The sequence below is a fragment of the Pagrus major genome, chromosome 12, assembly GCF_040436345.1.
Source record: "Pagrus major chromosome 12, Pma_NU_1.0".
NCBI classification, from domain to species: domain Eukaryota; kingdom Metazoa; phylum Chordata; class Actinopteri; order Spariformes; family Sparidae; genus Pagrus; species Pagrus major.
Window position 1 is genome coordinate 22,111,846 of NC_133226.1, and position 22,453 is coordinate 22,134,298.

General features: G+C 42.3%; 1 protein-coding gene across 4 annotated transcripts in view; it reads left to right on the forward strand.

Annotated features, from left to right (window-relative positions):
* mast4 (microtubule associated serine/threonine kinase family member 4) overlaps positions 1–9,077 on the forward strand; it is a 109,006-nt gene extending 99,929 nt beyond the window's left edge. For 3 of the 4 annotated variants that reach the window (XM_073478400.1, XM_073478401.1, XM_073478403.1), the window contains exons 26-29: positions 848–970; positions 1,238–1,374; positions 2,166–2,350; positions 2,444–9,077. In XM_073478400.1, coding sequence (XP_073334501.1) covers positions 848–970; positions 1,238–1,374; positions 2,166–2,350; positions 2,444–5,994 — 3,996 coding nt within the window. In that variant the 3' untranslated portion in view covers positions 5,995–9,077. The remainder of the gene's footprint in view (positions 1–847; positions 971–1,237; positions 1,375–2,165; positions 2,351–2,443) is intronic. The other variant, XM_073478402.1, reaches the window with a different exon arrangement.
* The last annotated feature ends 13,376 nt before the right edge of the window (positions 9,078–22,453 follow it).

A 22,453-nucleotide genomic window follows, 5' to 3' on the forward strand; every position in this document is an offset into this window, starting at 1 on the left:
TGTAAAAGTGCTTTACTTTATCTGTTGGGTGCAGTTCAAACAAACTGTGGCGTGATCGCCAATTTAGTTTGGTTCTTGTGAAGGCTGCACAGATGAAATCCCATTCAGCTTCCAAGGGTGCTCTGTTCTGGTCTTCTGTTGTTCGTTTTTGGTGTGATAGCAAAGCATACCAACCACAAGATTTAGTGATGGTACATATGTGATGTTTCCCTGATTATTCAGACAGTGAAAAGCAGTAGAAACAGACATATCTTAAGCTTGGTTCCTGCTCTAGTTAAGTTTCTCAACAAAATGTGAGTAACATGTAGCAACCACACAGCAACTATTCCTGTAATCGTACATCACAAAATACCTTTTTTGTCCAATTTGTTAAAACATCATCAACATTGCATCAATTGTCCCCTGTCATTACGTATGTTTACAGCTCTAGGTTCGTTTATGTCACAAAAAGTCAACATGTAAACATGAACTGGACCAGAACTAAAATGAAAATGAAAGTGTGGAAGCACCCATAAAGGTTAAATATACGACACTAGAGCACCAGCGTCTTAGACCAAAAACAAATGTGTGCATCATTCCCTCAAAAAACAAGAAAGCAGCATCTGAGCACACACTGCTCACGAAACTCAGATCAAACTGTCAAATTAGGCAGTGCTGATCAAATATGAATCATCTCTCTGTTTCTACAGCCTATTTCTCACTAAAAATGGTTTCAGAAACACATTTTAGTTTCCTGTTCTGTTATATGTAAATATGCTATAATATGAGGAAGCTTCTTAACAGGCTGCCATGTTGAAAATAAATGAGGGGAGGACAGGCATAAATACGTCTTGTGTCTGTCAATCAGAATGTAGAAGACGGTGGACCTGCACATAAAGCCGGACTGAAAGCTGGAGACCTCATCACTCATGTGAACGGAGAAGCAGTTCACGGTCTCGTCCACACTGAGGTGGTGGAGCTCCTGCTCAAGGTAAACAAGAGTTTATGTTTTAACTTTATCAGCAATTCGGTTTTTAATGACTTTCATTTTTGAATGTTCTACAGCTCAAGTTATTAATGGTTTTCTTCATGGTGTTTGGAAAATGTAGTTTCGTAATTTGCAATGCAAATTAAGTTGAGATTAATAACTAGAAATTGAACAGTTGTGTCGTCTGACTTAGGTTTTAGTCCTTTGTAGGATGAATGTACCTTTTTTGGGAAACAAACTGTCATCCTAAGTTTTGTCCTTCCTTTTCAGAGTGGCAGCAAAGTGGCCATCTCCACAACCCCGTTTGAAAATACTTCGATAAAAACTGGTCCTGCGAGGAGGAACAGCTACAGGAGCAAAATGGTCAGATGTGCCAAAAAGCCCAAGAAGGAGCGGACACCAGAAAGGTACAACTTTTTCGTTTTATTCACTGTAGATTGAAGGCTTTTTTCTCTTCTTCTTTTCCACAATATGTTTTTGAAAATGTAACCACATGCTGTGGATTTAATCTTAAACTTTCTAAATATACAGTATATGTGTTTGATGCTCGACATTTATTGTGGAAAATTGTTCAGAAAGTGACAAATGTGGGAAAGTGACACAATTTTGGACCAGTTCAGTCGGTCTGGACAGCTAATGAGGACCAGAGTTAAGAATTCATGTGCTGGTTCAACGCAGAAAGAAACTGCGACACAGTCCTGTTTGAAATGCAGTTGAGCATTACTATGTTCCTTATTGTCCTCTAGGGGGCAGAAAGACAACACTGAGGGGATATTTGAATATGTGAATGATTTCTCTGTAGGATCACTGGGCTAGTTTGCATCTAAATAACTTAAGGAGACTGTGGAAATGTGCAAGATGATGTGTGTACTGTGAGAAAAGCAAATAATGTGATAATATAGAAATACAAAGAGCAAAATGACTTTTTATTACAAAAAATGTATTAATTTCTGAAACAACGTGAATGTTTTATGTTGATTTCTAATGCACCTCTGAGCTATTATGTATCCATCCACCCTTCCTTACTTACCTTTTTAATTTTTAAATATGATAAGAGTTAAAATATTTGTTTCCTCCCTCTGCTGGGGATCACTACAACCACTGATCTATAGCTGTGTGGGTGTTTTTGTTTTATAAAGGTGTTCAAATGAATCTGGACTAATTTCTTCCTTCTCTGTCTCACTTTGCTTTCTTCCAGGCGACGCTCCCTTTTCAGACGTTTTGCCATGCAGCCCTCTCCTCTCCTGCATACCAGCCGCAGTTTCTCCTCTCTGAACCACTCCCTGTCATCTGGTGAGAGTCTCCCTGGCTCCCCTACCCACAGTCTCTCCCCCCGTTCCCCTACCGCCGCCTTCCGCCCCACACCAGATTTCACCCAGTCAGGTGGGGATTTCAACTCACTCTGATGCAACTGTATGTTTTCATTTTGTATGTAAAATTACTGATAACCATTGTCTTTGTTCTTTTAAACTTCAGGTGGAAACTCCTCCCAGAGCAGCTCTCCCAGCTCCAGCGCTCCAAACTCCCCTGCAGGCTCGGGCCACATTCGTCCCAGCACTCTCCACGGCCTCGGCCCCAAACTGCCGGGTCAAAGGCTTCGTCAGGGGCGGCGCAAATCTGCCAGCAGCATCCCTCTTTCTCCTCTGGCTCGCACACCTTCGCCTACACCTCAGCCGACATCTCCTCAGCGCTCACCCTCTCCCCTTCTTAGTGGGCACTCTGTCGCCATTTCCAAGACAACACAGTCCTTCCCAGCCAAGATTCATTCCCCACCCACAATTGTTCGCCACATTGTGCGTCCCAAAAGTGCTGAGCCGCCTCGCTCACCCCTCCTGAAACGAGTCCAGTCTGAGGAGAAGCTGTCCCCGTCTTACACAGGAGATAAGAAGCACCTGTGTTCCAGAAAACACAGCCTGGAAGTGACCCAAGAGGAGGTGCAGGATGAGGAAGTGAGGACGGGTGAGAGGGAGTACACCGTCTTGCAGAGTGTGGAAGAAACAGCCTGCGAGCCACCAGCAATCACCCGTGTGCGACCAGTTGAGCAGGGCTGCTTAAAGAGGCCAATCAGTCGCAAGATGGGCCGGCAGGAGTCAGTGGAGGAGCTCGACAAAGAGAAGCTGAAGTCCAAGGTGGTTGTGAAGAGGCAGGACTGGTCAGAGAGGAGGGAGTCTCTACAGAAGCAAGACGCCCTACGTGACCCTGAATCATCCTCCGTGTGTGTTGACGACAGGGATGATTTTCTGGCCAGGAGTCAAAACAAAAGCAGCCCAGACTCTGGTCCTCTGGAGCCCAAAGCTGCGAGCACGACACTCAAAGATGTGCTGTATAAGAAACTCAACACACGTGTCTCTGAGGGCATCGCTGAATCATCTGGTAGCAGCGGTGACAGTGACGGAGGACTCAGATCGACTCTGTGCTCTATCCACCCGGAGTGGCAGCACTCCAGACAAAGTAAAGACAACATGAAGCCAGACAGATTGGACTTTAAAGCTCCAAACATCGAGTTCACCAGGAAGAGACTGTCATTTGAAGAACGAGAAGACTGCATGTGTCGCTGCGCTTCCAGCATCCATGAGAACCTGCACTTCGGCTCCACCAGGTCCAAGAGCCTCCAGCTGGACACGGCCATGACTCATGACCACATGAAGGCTGGACTTGGAAGTGTCCACTCCAGCCCCGAAGGTCTGTCCCCCAAACTCTTCTCCGGCAGAGGAGAGAGCGCCGTGGAAAAGCTCCAGCTCATCTCCTCTGCAGAGTCCTCACTTCGAAAGACATCGTCTGAATATAAACTGGAAGGACGCCATGTGTCCTCTCTCAGACCTCTGGAGGGCACTCTGGATATAGGTCTGCTCTCAGGGCCCAGAGTCTCCAAGACAGAAACCTGTTTATCTAAGATGGCAGACAACACAAGCGACACTGTTTCTATGAGTCCTCCAATTTGGCTCCAGACCCCGACAGAGAGACAGATAACCATCCCTCAAATGAAAACTGCAGACAAGCTGAAGAGCCCACTGACTTGTTCTCCGAGCCCTGAAGCTGTTTCTTCTCTAAATAGCATAGTTGCCTCCAAAGATCAGTCAAATAATGCAGCCACAGAGGTGAAAATCAGTACGAGTGGTGAGAAAACACAGGATAGACTCAGTGAATCATTAAAGGCTCAAACCAGCAAAGTGGAGGCGCCAAACTTTACTGCTAAACAAGAGAGCAGGACAGGTTTGAAGACCGGGTCATCACTGGCTCATGAACACAGAGGCCCTCGACACAGCTCCCACTTCTCTTCGTCTGGAAAAACACCCTCCATACGGGAAGTCAGCAATGAGGATCAGGAGGATGAAGTGGAGCAGCCGGAAATCACACCTCACACAGACAGCTCCAACACAGTAGTCTCTTTGACTTCAGCAAAGCTGGAGGCGAATGTAAAAACAGTGCAGAATCCGGCTACAGCAGCCAGTGAGCTGTTAACTGTGTCAGTGAAGCAGAGTATAAACTGTGGTTTGGATACAGGTCAGCGTCAGAGCTGTGAGAAAACGGCACAGAACTCCAGCGTGACCTCTGTTCCTAAAGTACAGAACAACTCATCTGCATCTGTAGAAACAAAACAGCAGCCGGTGAACATCTGCTCCTCAAAAACGCAACTGCAGGCCTCTGTCGCAACAGCAGCATCTGCTCCTGCGCATGAAGATAAAACCTGCAGTTTGAAATCTCAAAGTCAGGACTGCTCAGAAAGATCTGTTAGTAAGGACAGTGTGCAAGCTAACAGATCAGCTGTGAAAATGGCAGGAGATCCAGTCAACACATGTGTCACAGCTGCTAAAGCGGAGCAGAAGAGAGACGTTTCTACTGTGGTCACCTCGTTAAATAATGTGACTTTGAGTGTAAATAAAAAGGATAAAACTGTGTCCGGTGGTGCAATAGAGAGGGGTAGCATATTGCCGCAGAAAAAAGATGATCCCGTATCACCAAAGATTAAGAATGTGAAAGATTCAGAGCAGCTATCAAAAAACAATCCAGCTGAAAAAGCACAACACAAATCACCTGATCCAGAACATTGCACCTCTAAAAAAGAAGAACCTGTAATCAGTGTGAAAGAAAAACAGAAATGTTCACCTCCAGCAGCTGAAAATGTAAAGTCGAGGCCTGACCCACAACCTGTAGCACACACCGCTGTGAAAACAGAGGAGACAAAAACAGTTGAGGTGAAGTCACACAGTTCAGCTCCTCCTGTCCCAGCGCTCAATAAACAGAGAGATCTGTCTAAAGAATCTGCGCTCCCGACTTCAAACGCTCAAGTAACCCATGACTCTAAACAGAAACAAGCCGCGCTGCCACCCGCTGGAGTTGACGTAAAACGGGAGGAGCTGACACGCTCCCCCACTTTTGCTGACGTGAAGCAAAGAGAAACCCAGCCCAAAAGCTCTGTAGCAGCTCAAAACACTGACTCGAAGCCAAAATGTCTCCCTCCTAAAGCTGCCCCTTCCTCGTCCACTCTAAAGACATCTGTAGCTCCGACACTTCTTAAACAAACTCTTGATGCCAAACACAAAGACCCTTCCCCCAGAAACCAAGCCCCAGTCGTTAAAAACCATCACGACTCCAAACCAAAACACGTTCCTTCACCTCTTGCTGCACCTCAACACCAGCTGCCGCCAGATGTTCCCTTACAGCCCGATCCGCCGCCAGTGCTGCCGAAACCGGCAGCCAGAAAGGATCCGAGCAGCAGCAGGATCTCCGGCTGTGCACCCCAGGAGACTGGTGGCAAGCTATCCAAGGAATCCCCCAAACCTGACAGTCACAAGGGCCCGGATACCAGAACCACCACCCCTGACAAACAGGTGACCCTCAGCAAGAAGGAGCAGGCTGAGAGAAAGAAAAAAGAAACTGCCCAAGAGCTGACGTCTGCGCAGAAAAACGCAAAAAGAGACGCATCTAGAGCTGCGCCGTCTGCAGCGAAGGACAGTTCAGACAAAGACGCTGGCAGGTGCAAGCAGCAGAAGGAGTCTCCACGTAGTTCTAACAACAAAAAATAAAGAGGGACGTGAAGATAGCATCATCGCTCCCGAGAATCCAGATGTAGTAAAATGTTAGAAATGTTATGTGCAAACATCATCATGCCTTCTTTTTTCTTTTCTTTTTTTTTTTTTTTTTTTTGTTCAAGGACCGGGCAAGCTGTTACATGCTGATAGAGAGGTAGACGTGTGTGTGAGTGTGTGACACGTTTCTAGGTCTGAATGTAGGCAATCATTTGCTGATGATTTCTGACGTTTGCGTTTTACTTTTAAGTGAATGTTTGGTAAATTTTGTTGATCCCAGAATGCTTTTGTGCAATCAGTATGTCAGGGGCAATAGGGGGTAAGTAGCCTTACAAAGGTTGTGATGTACTGTAGAGTCAGTGCCATAAAAAGATTTTTAATTGCACTGTTTACTTGTAGACTCGGAGGACCTGATGTCTTTTAAAATGCAGTAGACCACACAAATTTCACTCGGCAAAGTTAGCAGCCGTATCACGATTGTTTCTGTTCAGTGAAATCGGTTTTAACGTTGGGGTTCGTGCAGTGGTACACGGAGGGAACGCACCTAAAACTTCACAAGAAGATACAGAATCATGTCACGGTTCTAGAAATCATAAATTAGTGAAGGGGCCTTAGGATTATAGGACATAAACCTTGCTGTTCTTAGCAAGCTGTGGTGTTTATTCACATTCCTCTGACATCTGTACATATATTTTTGATTTTTATGCAATAGGGTGTAAATATGATAACACTGTAAAACGGGGATACATGGGCTTACATGTTTGTATTATATGTATAGGATTTTGCAGTGTCATTTGTTTGTATGCTTGATATTAAAGAGTATCACGTTCTGCTTGATAACTCCGTGGTCTAAAGTAAGCTACCGTGATGTATCTCGTCAAAAGGCATCCTCTGCTTTGTGACCTACATGTTCCAAAATTAACTTGAAGATAGAGAGAGAGGAAAAAGGCATGAGGGGGTAACTGGGTTATTTCTAAAAATGTAGCATTATATAACGAAACTGTGAGGGCTGTCAGTGATTCCCAAGAATGTCTTTATTGTCGAGGTTGTATTTGCTGGGTCGCTACAGTTCGAAGAGCGATGACTGTGTGAAATATGAAAAAATGTTAGATTCGAACCAGCGGTTCTGCTCATGTTTTGCAAATAATTGCTGCGGTAGATTTCTGAAGGCTTCGGGCATCATCTGCGGTCATGTCCGTGTCTGTGCAGAGCGATATGAGGTCAGACAAGCGAGCACAGAGTGATGGTTTCAAAGGATTTTTTGACATCAGGCTTCAGTCTCAGTGTTGTTCAAGTCATGTGTGAGTGTTTAGTTCTTCATAATGAGCAACAGCTGGCTTAAAGGAACAGTTCAGCCAAAAATGAAGTGGTCCACCAAACATTTCTGGAGCTTCACAGCAAAACAACTAAAGTAGATGGAGAATCGTTTAAAACATAAAAAAAAAAACCAAAAGAAAAATAACAATAAATGGCTCCATGAAACTTCTCCAAGTCTCTAGAAGCCCCGAGATCCCAAATTGATTTAAAGAGACGTTCTTTACACCGTCTTAAGCCGAGATCTTCACTGTAGCTGCTAAGCTGAAAGTGTTAGCCCGCACCTTGTCTGAAGTGGGTGCCTGAGCTTGACGGCGCTTCGAGGGTGTAAATAACGTATTTTTTACGACGTTTTTTCACGTTTTAAAGGTGCAATATGTAAGAATTGACCGCCTGTCAAAATTATACTCCAAAATAGTGGACAGCATATCGCCATATAACCTCTTCCTGCTGCACCTGAAGCTAGTTAGCTAGTGGTCCAGACTGGGAGCTTGGGGAAGTGTTCGTTTACACCTCTAGAAAAGGAGCTTTGGACTGGGATTGGAAGGGGCTCAGTAGATATCTTAGTCGATATTTTTTCAGCTAAAATTCTTACATATGCCACCTTTAAAACAGGTCCCCATCTACTGTGAAGCTCCACAAAAGGTGAACTGTTCCTTTAGAGATTTTATATGCAGAATCCTGATTATTTGCATCTCATAGTTCGTGTCCACAACATACATTTGATGTTAATGTACAAATACTTGGTACTACACATATAGGCTGTCATATATCTGCATCACGTTCTGCGATTTACTCACACACACAAACACGTTTCTATACTGTAGATGCCTTTTTAAATTGCAAACCCTAAAGGACGACCGGAAAGTAGCCTAGGACACTAAGTATGTAATGCAGTATTTGCTCCGTCGTGCTGGCTATGTCAAAAAAACAATAATCTTGTCTACTACATATACTCTATGTCGACGAGTCAAAAAGAAAAGACGTCATTTAACGTGGCGCAGAATATAGTTTATCTAAACGACATACTGTATCCGAGAATGACACCGAAACACATTGAGATTGATAGCAGAGATTTTAATGTTAATCTGATGTTTACTCGCATTAGATATTGTAAATGTATCGCTAATGTATTGTGAGAGAACAAATGCACCTTAATGTTTGCCAATATTCAGTTCAGAGGGTGAGAAGAGGAGTAAAACTGGAACTGAAGGTGGTTTATGAATTCCCCACTCGTCCTGACTTTACATGAATCACCGAGTTTTATTTGAACGATTGAACGTGTTTTTTCTTTTCAACACCTTTTTTCTTTCTTGTGACGACTGACATTTAAATCCTCAAAGCACATTCAATGTTTGTTTACAAAGCATCATGGATGTATATTTTGTATATTGTTGATTTGCCAAATCTATGTTCTGTGTCACGGATAATGTTGTTTCTAGTAGTGTGAGACTTTTGCTCCCTTTGTCACAAGGATGTTTAATAAGAACATTTGTTTGTGCAGTAATCAATGTCTTTTCACATGTCGGGTTCTTCTTCGTCTGCTTGTCTTTTCAGTTTCCTTTTTCTTCCTCTGTGCAAAACTAGTATTAAATGAACTCGCTTAACGATGGTTTGTCTTTTAGAATATGTGCAATAAAAGTGTTTTGAGTTTTGTAATTTGCCCAAGGAAAGCTCTATGGATGTCATAGATGTTGTATATTAAAACAGATATTTATACTTCTAATGTTGCGTAATACTGAAAATAAAATGGAATTATAAATTAATCTTTTCACTCCTCTTTTGATTTTATAATATATATATCTTCAGTCCATTATTTCTGAATAAAACCATCATAATGTCCTTAAATTTTCCTGAAAATAAAAATATAACTTGGTACTTATTATATGGAAAATTAGAAATAAATTAAATCAATTGAGTAGACTGAGTTTAGATGTTACTACAACTCCAATTCATTGCTTGTGTAACCAAAAGTCTTCTGGTCAGTGCAAAGCAAGTAAACTGAATTTGCAAAAATCGGATATTTGTCTTCTAGCAGGCGTAGTATTTAAAAGAGAAAGTTTCCAATGATAATTGAATAATGTTAATTCCTATTTTGCTTATTATAATCGCTAAAATGTAGTTATTTTCAGGAAACTTTCCTGTGAATTATTCCAACATAACGTACCTGTAAAACAATCGATTGATAACATTGATAACAATCCTAGTGTAAAAATGAAGCACTTAATAATGCTGCCATGAACATTAATTACCTCCACATGTGACGTTTAAGGCTCAGGCCCTTATTCAAAAATGAAACTGGTGGCAGCTACAAGAAATGCATTAAAAAACCAGTAGTGTTATATGTTTCGACAAAACAAACATTGTGAAGGTGTCACGGGGGTAATTGTGACGCCGTTTCTCACTAATTCAGATTATTTATTTTCAAACCAAACAATCAATTAATGTAGAACAATCGTCATCATCAGATTAATCCAGAATGAAAATAATCATTAGTTGCAGTGCTGTACGAAACAGTTCAGAATAAGCTCCACCTCAACCAACTACAACAGTTAAATCCTGCTTTACATATTATAATTTACATACATTATAATATCTCTTACAGATATTGTCTTTTCAATTCATTTTGCATCCGTAGAAATAAAACATAAAAAGAGTCCTCCTCTTGTCTTCAAATCATGAAAAGGTGACGCACAAGGAGGTGTAAACCAACCATGAGGTGCAGTGTGACACCAACAGGGGGCAGTGTCCTTCCATCTGTGTGCTGCTCGGTATAGATCCTCTGTTGTGTAACATCTATTCAGTAAAGACGCAGCAGACCAATGCAGCGCCGTGAACGGAAATCCTCTCAAGATTAGAACAAATCTGATAAAGCTGCATAATTAAACTGTCTCTTTTATACCGATTACCAACTCCAAACAGCGTTAGACCGGACTTTAAAGTCTTTAAAGCATTCCTGCTGTGTCTAAATATTCATTTATGATGATATTACAGGTGTTTTCTGTCTCAAACAAGGATAAATCAAATATTTGAGGCTTAATGCACATTCACCCCTCCTCCTCCTCCTCCTGTAGATAATAAGTTCCTGTTGATGTTCAGTAACCGTCATTTCACATGAGATTACAGCGTTAATGATACAGATGGATCAGCGTCCACACAGACTGATTACTAAGCAAAAATAATAAATACAGGAATGAATGGAAAAAATCCTCTTAGTGTTCAGGAATGGGGTTAACCGTTGGGAGAGCGGTGGGGGGGGGAAGAGAGCATTGTGGTAACTAATTTATTATCACTAATTGGCTGTGAGCTTTTCCTCCCTGCAGACAAAATGTCTGTCCCGTGGTTCATCGCAGCTGCGGGCCTATACCATATCTTTACATCTGTAATGTACGACATGTTAACCCCTTTAATCTATCTGCTGTTTATCAAAAACACCAGCTGTAAAATCCGGCCCATAAAACACATCTTGATAATGGAGGATCACTCTGATCACATCACTCTGGTACGCCTTTAAAAGCATGTCATCATATTTTGATATGTGTTACGTGAAGTAAAACTAAATCTTCTCAGTACAAACCATCCCCCAACCTTATTCCCTTTGTTGTCACCTTTCATTAGAGTCTGCAAACGCAGAGCTTTGGCTCTCAGCTTGGCCACCACTTGAACACAACCCTCAACATTTACCCTCTATCATATAAATAAATAAAAATGGTTTGTTTTTTTTAGTGGATTGTGAGGATAATAAAATGTATCTTCATTGTCATCTGGTGGCTCCCAGAGAGTGGAGGCCGTCTGGTTTGTAATCCATTTTAGAAACGCTGATCAATACTAATGATGTGACCAGCTGTGTGCGCCGTTATCAATAGGGTGTGGAGTTAAAAGGGTTGAAGGCATATATGTGTGCGCACAGACACACATGTACACGGTAGAGAAACAAACAACTACGCTTCTACAGCTCGGCTAGCGGCGCTGCCAGGCTGTACTTATTAGGCACAGCGGTGATTTGAGCTAACGTGATGCTAACAGTTTCCAAGTCTGAAAAGTGAAGCCAATGCTGAAGTGTCTTAAACCTGCATTCTTTCTAACAGCCAGCAGGGGGGCGACTCCACTGGTTTCACAAAGAAGTCCGATTGTATATGAGCTTATGAGAAAATGCCCCTACTTCTCACTTGATTTTTTTTTTTTTTAACTCAGTAAACAGTTTCGTCATGAGTTCATGGTCTCCGTCAGTGGTCTCAAGTCTTCTTCAATACAGCATGGGTGACATCACTCCGTGTTAACGTACCAACGTATGTTGACCTGATGGTGGCACTAGATGAGAAGTCAGGGGAGCTCCAAAGTCAGTAGGATTCATCCTCTGAAAACCAAGAATATCTGTACCAATTTTCATGGCAATCCATAAAATTGCTGCAGAGGATTGTTAAGATATTTAACTTTGAATCAAAATTGTTAATGTCAATGTAGTGGCGTGACAGAAATAGCCAGAGGACCACCTAAGTCACTAGGAATCATCGTCTGAGGACCATGAATGTCGGTCTAAAAACACGATGTAGAGATATTTTAACTGGATAAGTTGCCACTTTGGCATGCTGGTGGCACTAAATGAATAATAAGGGGTCCACCAAAGTAATTAAGATTAATCCTCTGGGTACCATGAACGCTGCACCAAGTTCAATGACAATCCATCCAATTATTATCGAGACATTCCACAAAAAGTAAAGATTTCAACCTCATGGTTGCGCCAGAGGAAAAGTCAGGGATCATCAATAACAGCAGGCTTCTCCCTCCGGGGACCATGAATGTCATTGCAACACATCCAACTGTTGTGTCTATATTGCATTTCATTCAGGAGCACAACTAGAGGACCAACTGACTGACAGACCATCATTGCCAAGTAGTATAAGTGGTAGTATGGCTAAAAATAAATTAAATGACATTGTCAAACACACGATATCTTGACAGTACGCACTGTAGCTGTGGTGAAATCTCTGAAACATCAGATTTTTCTCTCATATTCGTCTCTAAAGCGCTTTTCGACAACAAGAAGGGAAAAGCGAACCTTATAAATAAAGCAGTAGAGAGGCTGAAAGCGGTTGTGGGAAGATTGCTTGTTCCTGTAGACACATGCAATCTGAGACACAGATAGATAAATCCACTCTGGCCTGTATTAACTTTTTGCTGCTGGAATTTGTTCAAGTACATTCTGTGACTTGGGGGGAAGCCAAAACTCCAGCCCAGCTCTCATATCTCATGTTGCAACTAATGGCTTCTGGCCGAGTTTTAGTCCTCAGCCTACTGGCCCATCACGCACACGGGGAGGAGCGAGCACATTGTGTAGGAGGAGGTTCACTCTCATGCTAGAAATATTTAAAAAAAAAAACTACTGCTGCTGTGTTAGAAAATATAACATTTCTCATGGTGTTAGTTTTCACTGTCTGCATTTTCACTTTCCTACTTTCACTGTACTGGCTTTGCTTTACTATTTGCACAGTAAAGCTGCTGTAAGACACATAATCCTGTAGACATAATTAAAGTATTTCAGCTGTATGTCGTAGAAGAAGAGCCAGCGGTGGAAACGTCCCTGGTGGTTATGCAACAGTTCAAACTGTCATGTATGTGTATACCCTGCAGCCATAAGGTCGACCATGTGACATACTCGCTGCTGTAACGTATTTCGCAGTGTTGATAAAGTTAAATGGGTTACGCAATGGAGACACAAGGTAAAGTGTGTGTTTGTGTGTGTGTGGGTGGGTAGCAGTGGGTTAGTCGACGCTAAAGTACACAAAAATGAAGATTGTGAAGCACTCTGAGAGGATATTATTTTCGGAAATTCGTGGAAACGCTGGTGTTGCAACGATAAGATAAATAAACACTCCGTGATAACTGAATCTCTTGTGATGAAATGCTCAGTTTGAAATAGATTCTGGGGCTTGAGAGCACAAATGAGCAGCCTCCATGTGTGGCAGCATACAAAGACAACGCTGATTAAAACCTTTACGGGCCTGCGTAGTTACAGTGAAATGAGAGGATGATGTATGACTGGATGATTTTGTGGTTTCTGTGTCAGGCTGCTAAGTGGCGGGTGTACTAACGCGCTTGTGTATACTGTGAGCTCAGATACTGAATAGTGCCGGGTCAGCAAAATGCTCCTTTTCAAAGTTTGTATGCTTTGTGAAAGTACGTGTGTCACGAGCTTGTTTGGTTAAGTTTTATATTTATATCATGACTTCAGTTTAAACAGACGGATGATAGTGTTTGTCTTTTAGGTGTGGACTCAGGGAGCGGCTGAGAAAAAGGTAACACAGAACTCCAGAAGGCCTGGACAGACTTTATTAAAACACATGAGGGCTACTTTGTTTTTTTATTATTAATCAAGTCATTCCCAAAGTTTGTTTTTACAACTTAAATTCTTAGATGAGTGCTTGATTAACTTACCATCGCACCTCTCTGAAGCCCCATCAGACTCACAATGGACAGTCTTGTTTTTAAAGGGGCAAAGTATTAAAACATTCACAAAATGAAGTAATATTATCAACAGAGTGTGAAGAAACAACACTGTTGACTACATGACGTCTATGTAGGCTGCTCTGACGCAGAGATGTCTGCTGAAGTTAGTATGCTAACCAGCTAGCCCCGGCCCGTCCTGTCACGTAATTGCCTACCACTTACTGTTAAGAGGTAACAAAAAATAAATAAATATCGTGGAATAACTTTTTACCAATAATGAAATAGAAATACAGAGAGAAGTCTTCTTGTCCTTGAGATTTAATTTAACAAAACAAAGAAATGTGCAGAGTATGGAACCAGACAATATGACAAACAGTCTTTTTTATAGTCTGTTTACCGTTTTTATCCCTCCTTGTTGATTGTTTTACACCAATGGGGACTTTTAGTTAGCTGTCAGTTTTCCTCATATGAGTCACAGCTCACCAATAACATGAGTTTCCCGATCTCCAAAACCAAAAGGGGCTTTTACTTCTAACTTCCTCCCTGGTGGGGTTTTCGGGGAACTTTGGCCTTATTAGGCAAAAACAACTCTGACCTGTTGACCTTTACACTTTCCAATAGTACACCGTCCAAATTCAAGTTTTGAATGGTCTTTTACCAAAACGAGACGAGCTTAATTGACTTGAAAAACACACTTCATTCAAGCAAAGCAAACTCTGAGCTAATTAGCCAACAGCAGCTAGCCAGCTACAGCAAAAAGTATAATGAGCGACAGTCGTCTGTTAATCTGGTGACATTTTTGGAGCTACCTTCGAGTTCTGGCCATAATCTACAAATTACAGCTTTTAAGGAGCAATTTGTAAGATATGGCCAGAATCTTTTCTTTAAAACATTCAAAAAAATGAAGCTACATTATCAACTGAGTGTGAGGAAACAACAGTGTTGGTGTTTTATGTACTGTGTTGCAGAAATGTCTGCAAAAGTTAGCATGCTAACCGGCTAGCCCCAGTCTGTCCTGTCTCTTAATACCACTTTCTGAGAGGTGATGATCTGATAACCCTCGTAGTTTCATCTGGAAGAACAAAATAAACTCAGAAAATGTCAAGAAATGATATTTTTAGACCTATTTTCCTGAGCCTACTTACCAGAAAAATACAAATGTTCACCATCTGATTCCAACTTTCTATCTTTTACCGAACAAAGGTGAGCTTAATTACATTTACCTGTTGTAAAAACGCACTTTATTCAAGCAACGCAAACTCGAGTCGGCTAATAAAGCTGCTAGCTCCGCAGCTAAATGAGCTAATTAGCTGTTTGGAGTTAACTTTAAATTCTGGCCATATTCTACAAATTACAATTTAAAAAAGAGAAAGTGTCTTATTTATAACATTCATTCTTCTTTATTTTCAAAACCAGCATGCCCCCACTGCAACTCAACAACAACCAGGTAAGCTGGAGGTTCAGGTGTGGCGGCTAACGTAGCTTCAGGCTGCTACACTCAAGCAGGGCTGATGGGGACAGCAGAGGTCTGGCAAGCTGACTTCTTCTTTTTTTACTCCACACCCTCGGATATTTTTCATGTTTAGTCTTAGAGTCTTCAGCTCCAACTGCCGCTGACTCACGTGACTGTACTGTAAACATGGCTTTGTCAAGTGTTAGCCAACAGTTGAATGCTTACAGACGTCCGTGAGAGTAAAGTTGTGGACCAAGCTGAAACTAAAACACGGAGCTGAAAGATGCTAAACTGCACCTTAAACACAGAACTTTAATTGATCGTTAACATAAAAGTACTGAGTGGTGCAGCTTTAGGATTGTTTTTGCCAAACTACTTTTTTTTAAAAATTAGCGGTCATGAACTCTGCAAGCAACCAGTTAGGTAAGAGGACAGTTCGACTTTGCAAACGTATGACTGTCAGATGATCAACAGCTCTCACGGTGCTCTGTCAATCATCACTTCTTGCTTTTCTTCTTCCAGTCATGCATCAGAAGGTGTGAACTTTGCCTCTTGCACAATCCAGTGTCAGAAGATCGTTGTTTGGAAACGCAAGGAGAGAGTCACACGTACGATTTTGTTTTGTGGGTTTAGTACACTTCAAAACACAAATGAACCACTGAGACGTGAGGTGACATCAAATCACTGCGATGAGTTGAAAGTTCATGTGTGCATGAATGGTTGTCTGGTCAGTGTGACTGAGGCTGACTGTCAGCTGGGATCGGCTCCAGCCCCCCTGTGATGCTTAAGGATAAGCAAGTATGGCTTATGGATGCTATGTTTAGCTAAATAAATCACAACGAGTTTTAAGTCAGGCCGAGCATAACTTCAGACTTTAAATCACCTGCTTACTGATTACGTTTACATACTGGATTGACACGACCTGACGTGTTCTTATTACGTCAACATGTGGAAAAGTGGAGCTGCTTGCGCCATCTTGCCTTCAAAAATAAGATTCTGACGTTTTCCACCGTTGCTGGACTCGTTTGACCGTGCAAACACAGCCTCCATCTTTCATTCCCTCTGCCAAAAATCTAAAGCTACATTTTATGTTTATTTCCGTTGTTATTTTTTCATTTTAAAACAAGTCCCCATCCACTTCAAGTTGTTCAGGATAATGCTACAACTCTGTTTTTGCTGTGAAGCTCCAGAAATCTTTGGTGGACGATGAAACTTCACCTGATAATCACTGAATTTTCATCTTTGTGTGAACTGTTCCTTTAACTGTCATATTAATATTAATAGCTGAATATTAGCGTGCATGTAAACAGAATCAGTGAGACTTTATTCCAAAAAAAGGTCGTGATCATCAGGGAAGAACACAGACGGATGCAGACGGATGTAAAATGAACGTATGTGTTCAGAGTGGATCGTCCTTCAGGAGCTGTGTTGATGTTGGACGAACTGCTTCTCCGTGTAAGTAAAGAAGACCACTTACAGACAGATGAATAGTTTCAACTCAGTGATTATTTCCTTCTGCTGTCATATTCAGAGGAACCTGTGGAGGAGATGAGGAGCGTAAAGGTCAGTCAGAGGCTGAGAGACAGTGGTTAGTGAAGAAATGAAAGAGGATGAAGATGAGGACGAGGGGGAGGAGAAGATCCCTCCGTCAGACACAGGGTCGGGCTCCGGGGCTCAGGAGAGTGACATAACCCCGGTGTGGTGTGGTCCCACAGCGAGCGCATTAATGAGCGTCTGAGAGGGATTTAAGCTCCAGGGCTTAGCACAGATCAGGCTCTGACTCTCAGCCTCAGGAGAACGGGACTGGACTCTGAGCCTCCATTATGGCACATGCTGGGAGAGACGCATTAAGGTTAACGCAGATGAAAGCAGGACCTGAAACACTGAGTGTGCATGTCGTATACGACCTGACACACAGGAGAGTTTGAGCCCGAGTGGCGATGAGCTGTCGTTTGTTTTGTGGGTTAGACTTTAAATCAGCATTGATGAAATCGACTACATGACGTATATTAACCCAAGTACTAGACTTTTAATTTAATTCTGAGGTGCTTGTGCTCATGAGTATTTCTATTTCCATGCTACTTTTCTTTAACTTGTAAAATCTGACGCATTGCTATAGTTTGTTAAAGCTACAACTCAACCAGCTACAACAGTAAAAAAAAGATGCTAACACATTTAAAAGGTCACTTCAGTGCTGGAAAAGTACAATTTCTTAAATCTAGGCCAGCTGCACAGTGGAAAGGTACAATTATTGTTTGACGATCAGATACATTTGTGCCCTCTGACTGTGCGACACTGTATGAGGCTTTGTTGTCATGGTTACAATAATAAACATGGGGTGACGGTTAGCTTGGTCATTGAATGTTTGTTAACATGATACTCGGCTAAAATTAAGAAAAGATGTTCAAAGTGACTGTTTTTTTACTCTCAGAAGGCCAAAATGAGGATTTAGCGTGTTGCGTAAACACAAAATGAAACTGCTCGGAGTGTTTTTCACTGTCAGACTGCCGAATGACTTATTTAGTGTGTGTAGTTTAACATTAAATGAAACTTTAACATTGTTATCAATCATAATCATGCAACTCTCTTCTAAGCAAACACTTCACATGTCTGCTTCAAACACTTCCTGGAAGAGAAACGCAGCTGAAACTAAGCAAAAGCGGTTCAGTGTGAGTGTTTTAAGGCCAGAATGAAGATTTGATACTAAATGAAACTTGAACCGTGTTATCGAGCGTGTTCATTCAACTCCGGATGTTTCTCAGAAGGAGAGTTGGATCAGTGTTGACTGTCAGTGGGGAACTGAACATCCGTGAGCGGTCCTTTTGTCTCAGTATCTGATCTGATGTTTTGTTGAATCATCCATCCACCTCAACTTCCTCTCTCTGTGGACTTTGTCATGTCATCTCACTTCCTCCTTTGCTCCTATCATGATGAGTACAGTTACTAGAGGGCTTTGTCTTTTGAGTGATACCTCTCTTTTTTTTTGCCGTTTTTGGGACACTTTCTGAAATGCCTGGTGCTGCCGTTCACCTGAGGAGGATGCTCACCGTGCCTTCAACACCGCCCCCACGAAGGGTGCTCCTTTCATGGCTCCTGCTAGAGGTGTGTTTGATCTGTCTGTCTGTCTATAATCTATAATCTAATCTATACCTCTAATACCTCTGTACTGTTACTTTAGCTCCTCTTTGTCTCACAAAGGGATCCAAATACTACTTCAATTACTGACAACCACTCTCTCGCATGTCTTTCACTTCTAATAATAAACGCTAAATACTTTACAGTGAGCAGCGAATATACATTTGGGACATCTATACAATAATCTCCACAAGTGTCGCATATTGACAACACTGCAGCGTATGATTGTTACTAAGCAGTAGTGTGTATGCCATAGACACTACAAATTTCACACGGAGGACAAAAAATGTCTTTGTGCCTTTAAGAAAACAGACCTGTCGTGAAAAAAAAGTTAATAAATATAAATAATCCTCACTGCAGGCCTTCGACTTTCTATAGGACGTGCTGTGTGAGAGAAAACAGCCCAAACGAGCGTTATGTAAACACATTCCCGGCACGCACAGCCCAAAAAGCCACAGCTGGTTGAATTTGCGTAAGAGGCCCCGGCTCAGACTCGGTGTATGCCATCCGGGTTTGTAGATCACTGCAAATCTGCTTTGGTTCAGTCCTGTGTCACAGGCACCGACTGCATGGTACTGCAACGGATGGATTAACATAAGTGCAGGATTGAGGTTGTCCCAGATAACTGGAGTATCAAAAGGGACTTTTTGGCCTGACTGATTTCCAAAAACATTCACGAAACTTTGCAGGGGTTGTCCAAAGGTTGCTGGATTGTGATACGCTCCACATTGAGTCAACTATTCACTGTTTAAACCTCGCTGAGACATTTCTTTGGTCTGTGAGTGAAATATGAGAACGCAACTACTGTCTCAAAGCAGACGCGATGAACTATTAGAGGGGGTCGGCCGGACATGAAAACGTTTGTGATTCCTGATTTCATTCTCTACAATTATAGGAAACGTCAAGGAAAGTGTATCCGATGCCCCGCGGCACTGAGGAGTGATGTTTTGGTGAGCGAGTCACTGTGTGTGTGTGTGTGTGTGTGTGTGTGTGATTGTGTGTGTGTGTGTGTGTGTGTGTGTGTGTTGTCGGCTTCAATCACACAAAGGAGCAGAGTTTTGTTGACTCGATATCCGTTTCTGCCAACCGCAGTGGAACATGCTGTACTTCTTGTTTAACCAGAATTATCTTTTGTTGTCTATTTTGACATTTTTTTGGGAGATTTCACAACATAATGCGTTGTTACCTCTTGTTGCTCAATAAATTAGCTGTTTCTCCTTGTTTCCACTCTCGCTAAGCTAAGCTAATCGTCTTCTGGCTCTAGCTACACAGTTAGCATAGCCAGCAGACTTGAGACATCCATCTTCTAATTCGTGGCGAGAACACTAATAAGTGTATTTTTCGCAATATGTAAATCTGAATTTATAGCAACATGTCAGTCTTCCTGCCAGCACAGATAGCCATGACCGCTCATTCGGGCCTGTTGGTTTTGTAAACCTTCGAGACGAGGCTTTGTAAATGTTTAATAATGTAGAAAATGCATTCATCATGCATCTCTTCTTGTTCAGCTGTCTGACCACAACAGCAATGAAGCAATCAGATCAACAAACTACATGTAGCAGCAGGGCGTGTCCAGAAATGAAACTTGGTGGAGTCAGTCAGGTGAAGTGTGAAAACATCTTTTTATATCGAGAAAAGCCTTCAGTGCTGTTCTTGGTTCTTCTTTCAACACGGAAATACTCTCCGGTCCTGATAAGTGACGCTATAGCAGCATCTACGCTGACGCATTTGACGACAGACGCTTCTCTCGCTAACCCGCAGCTGCCAGTAGTTCCTCATAGCACACCGACTGGTCTGAAACCACTTTGGTTTGGCCACGAGCGAGTAGCTCGATCATGTGATCTCGGGAATACAGCTGTCTCACACTCAAGTTCACCTTGTCAACTTAAAAGGTGATAATGTCATGTTATTTGTATGTTAACATGTTATAAACTTGACCCAAAGTGGCCAAATGAATCAGTGATGGCTGTTTTAAAGACAAACACTGTGTTTCAGCGCTTAAAAGTAAAATAAACACGTTCGTACGTGTTTGTTTTACAGCAGCGCATCAGCTGATGTGTGGTCTGATGTGGTGCCGGCTGCTGTCGAGAGAAACCCACAAACATTTTCTAATTTATTTATTTTTTTAAAGCAAACATTAATTTGCATCTGAAAGGGAGAATTCACTGTGATGGCGAAATTAGAGCTAATTTGCCAGAAGCACTTACTCTGGCATGAATATGAGGGAAGGTCATGCACTAACAAGTACAGCCAGGCACTGATTAGTGGGTAATGCACTTACTCCAGTAAGTGGAGTAAAGCGCTCCACTGTATAATTGGGATAGACTGGATTTGCCTCACTTGGTTGGTCTGCCAGCATGGCACAGTCTTAACAGTTACAGGAACACTTCGCTTACAGCTGCTCATTTCATCAGCTCGGGGTGTAAAAATCAGCGGAACAAAGAGCTTCTGTTGAAGAGAGAAACCTGGAGAGAGAAAAAAAACTGCAAATGAAACACCTTTTACATCATTTCATTTTATCGAGTGTTTGCATTTATTATATGCTGTTGGACTGTGGTTCTGTTGGGAGATAATGAGACAGTTAACATGGCTTCCTCTAATGGATTTTTTTTTTCATTTTCTACTTTGCTTTGGCCGTCCGTCAAACAGCGTTTTAAGACACTAAAACAGCCATTTTTGAAAATGCCTTCTGCAGTACAGATTTAAAAACTCTGGTGTCTAACTACTGGTTAGTTTACGTTTAGTTGGCGCTGTTGGTGTTTCTGAAAGGTCTGAAGTAAGGGTTCAGAAACAGGCTGCAAATAACGATGAATGAATAAATAAAAAGCTTCTGTCGTTACCACCACCAAAGATAATAAGCTCGTTACACATGCTCAAAATGTTCTTCTCTGGTGTTTGACGTGTAGTTGATGTAGACGTTTGAAATCGTTTTGCGTGCTCGTGTACGGAGATGTTTTGCAAAATGAAACTCATGTGGACAGGATTCCTTGTTTTCTTTCTTTTTAAATGGGGACATTCTCAAAAATATCTGTCTGTATCTGGATGAGTGTAACAGGGTAGACCTGAATCATCGCCTTCACACTTATTCTCATTTCTTGTGAGCCAGTGGCTGTGGTTCAGGTGCCAATTCAAGGCAGGCGTGTCCGACTGTGCCTCAGTCCAAAGGCAGAGCTCGGCTGAGATTTGGCCTCGGACTGTCCCTCCCCTCCCTCTCCTGTGAGTAGGACGCTGACTGTATTCTCCCCATTTCTTGATAATTGAGGAATTTGAGTGTCACCACGAGTACTGATGTTTTCCATTTGATTTTAGTATGTAAGAACTAAGCCTCGGCTGGTTGGTGTGTTACAAAGAAGCATTTATTTGAGTTTGTCCAGCACTTTAACATCAGTCATTTTCTTGTAAATTACATTGATAACATGTGCACCTTAATTATGTGCTAGTGCACCTAAATGAAAAGTTTAGGCGCACCAGTGCAACGAGTACATGGCTTTTCTATTTGACGTGTCCGTGTCCCAAAACTGAGCAAGACTGTGTTTGTGTCCAAACTGAGGTAAGTCTCTCTCTAGCGAGAGTGGACAAATCTGCTGTTGGCAGATTTCTTACACTCTGGAGACCAGCAGCGACAGACTACTGAAGCTGCAGATGTTCACAGATTATAGGCTCGGGCAATAATCAGCTTGGTGGAGCTGGGTGTTCACTCTCTCATTACATGTGTCCTCAGCGTGACAGACAAAGAGGCAAAAATAGGCGTCCTTCTTCTTTGGAAAGTGAGCAAGTGCAAGTTTGTCTTTTAGAGAAAAAGCGTGTAGACCTGTAAACACACCGCTAAGAGCTGTCACACTGTAGCTACTGTGCTTATAGACTCACCAAAGACCAGCCAGTCACAAGTGAGAGCCACAGAGCCCCATGAATCATTTATTCGATAGGAAGGAACCTTTTTCTCGGAATAAGGACACTACAGGCCGTCTCTGGCGGCACATATTGGAGCAGTCCTCCCAGGAAGCGTCTGGTGCTCGGTGGGCGCTCAATAATTCAACTGGACACAACCTGAAAAAAAGCACTGCTGGACCCGGAGGTGCAGGCTGAAGGCTGGAGGAGACGACCCAG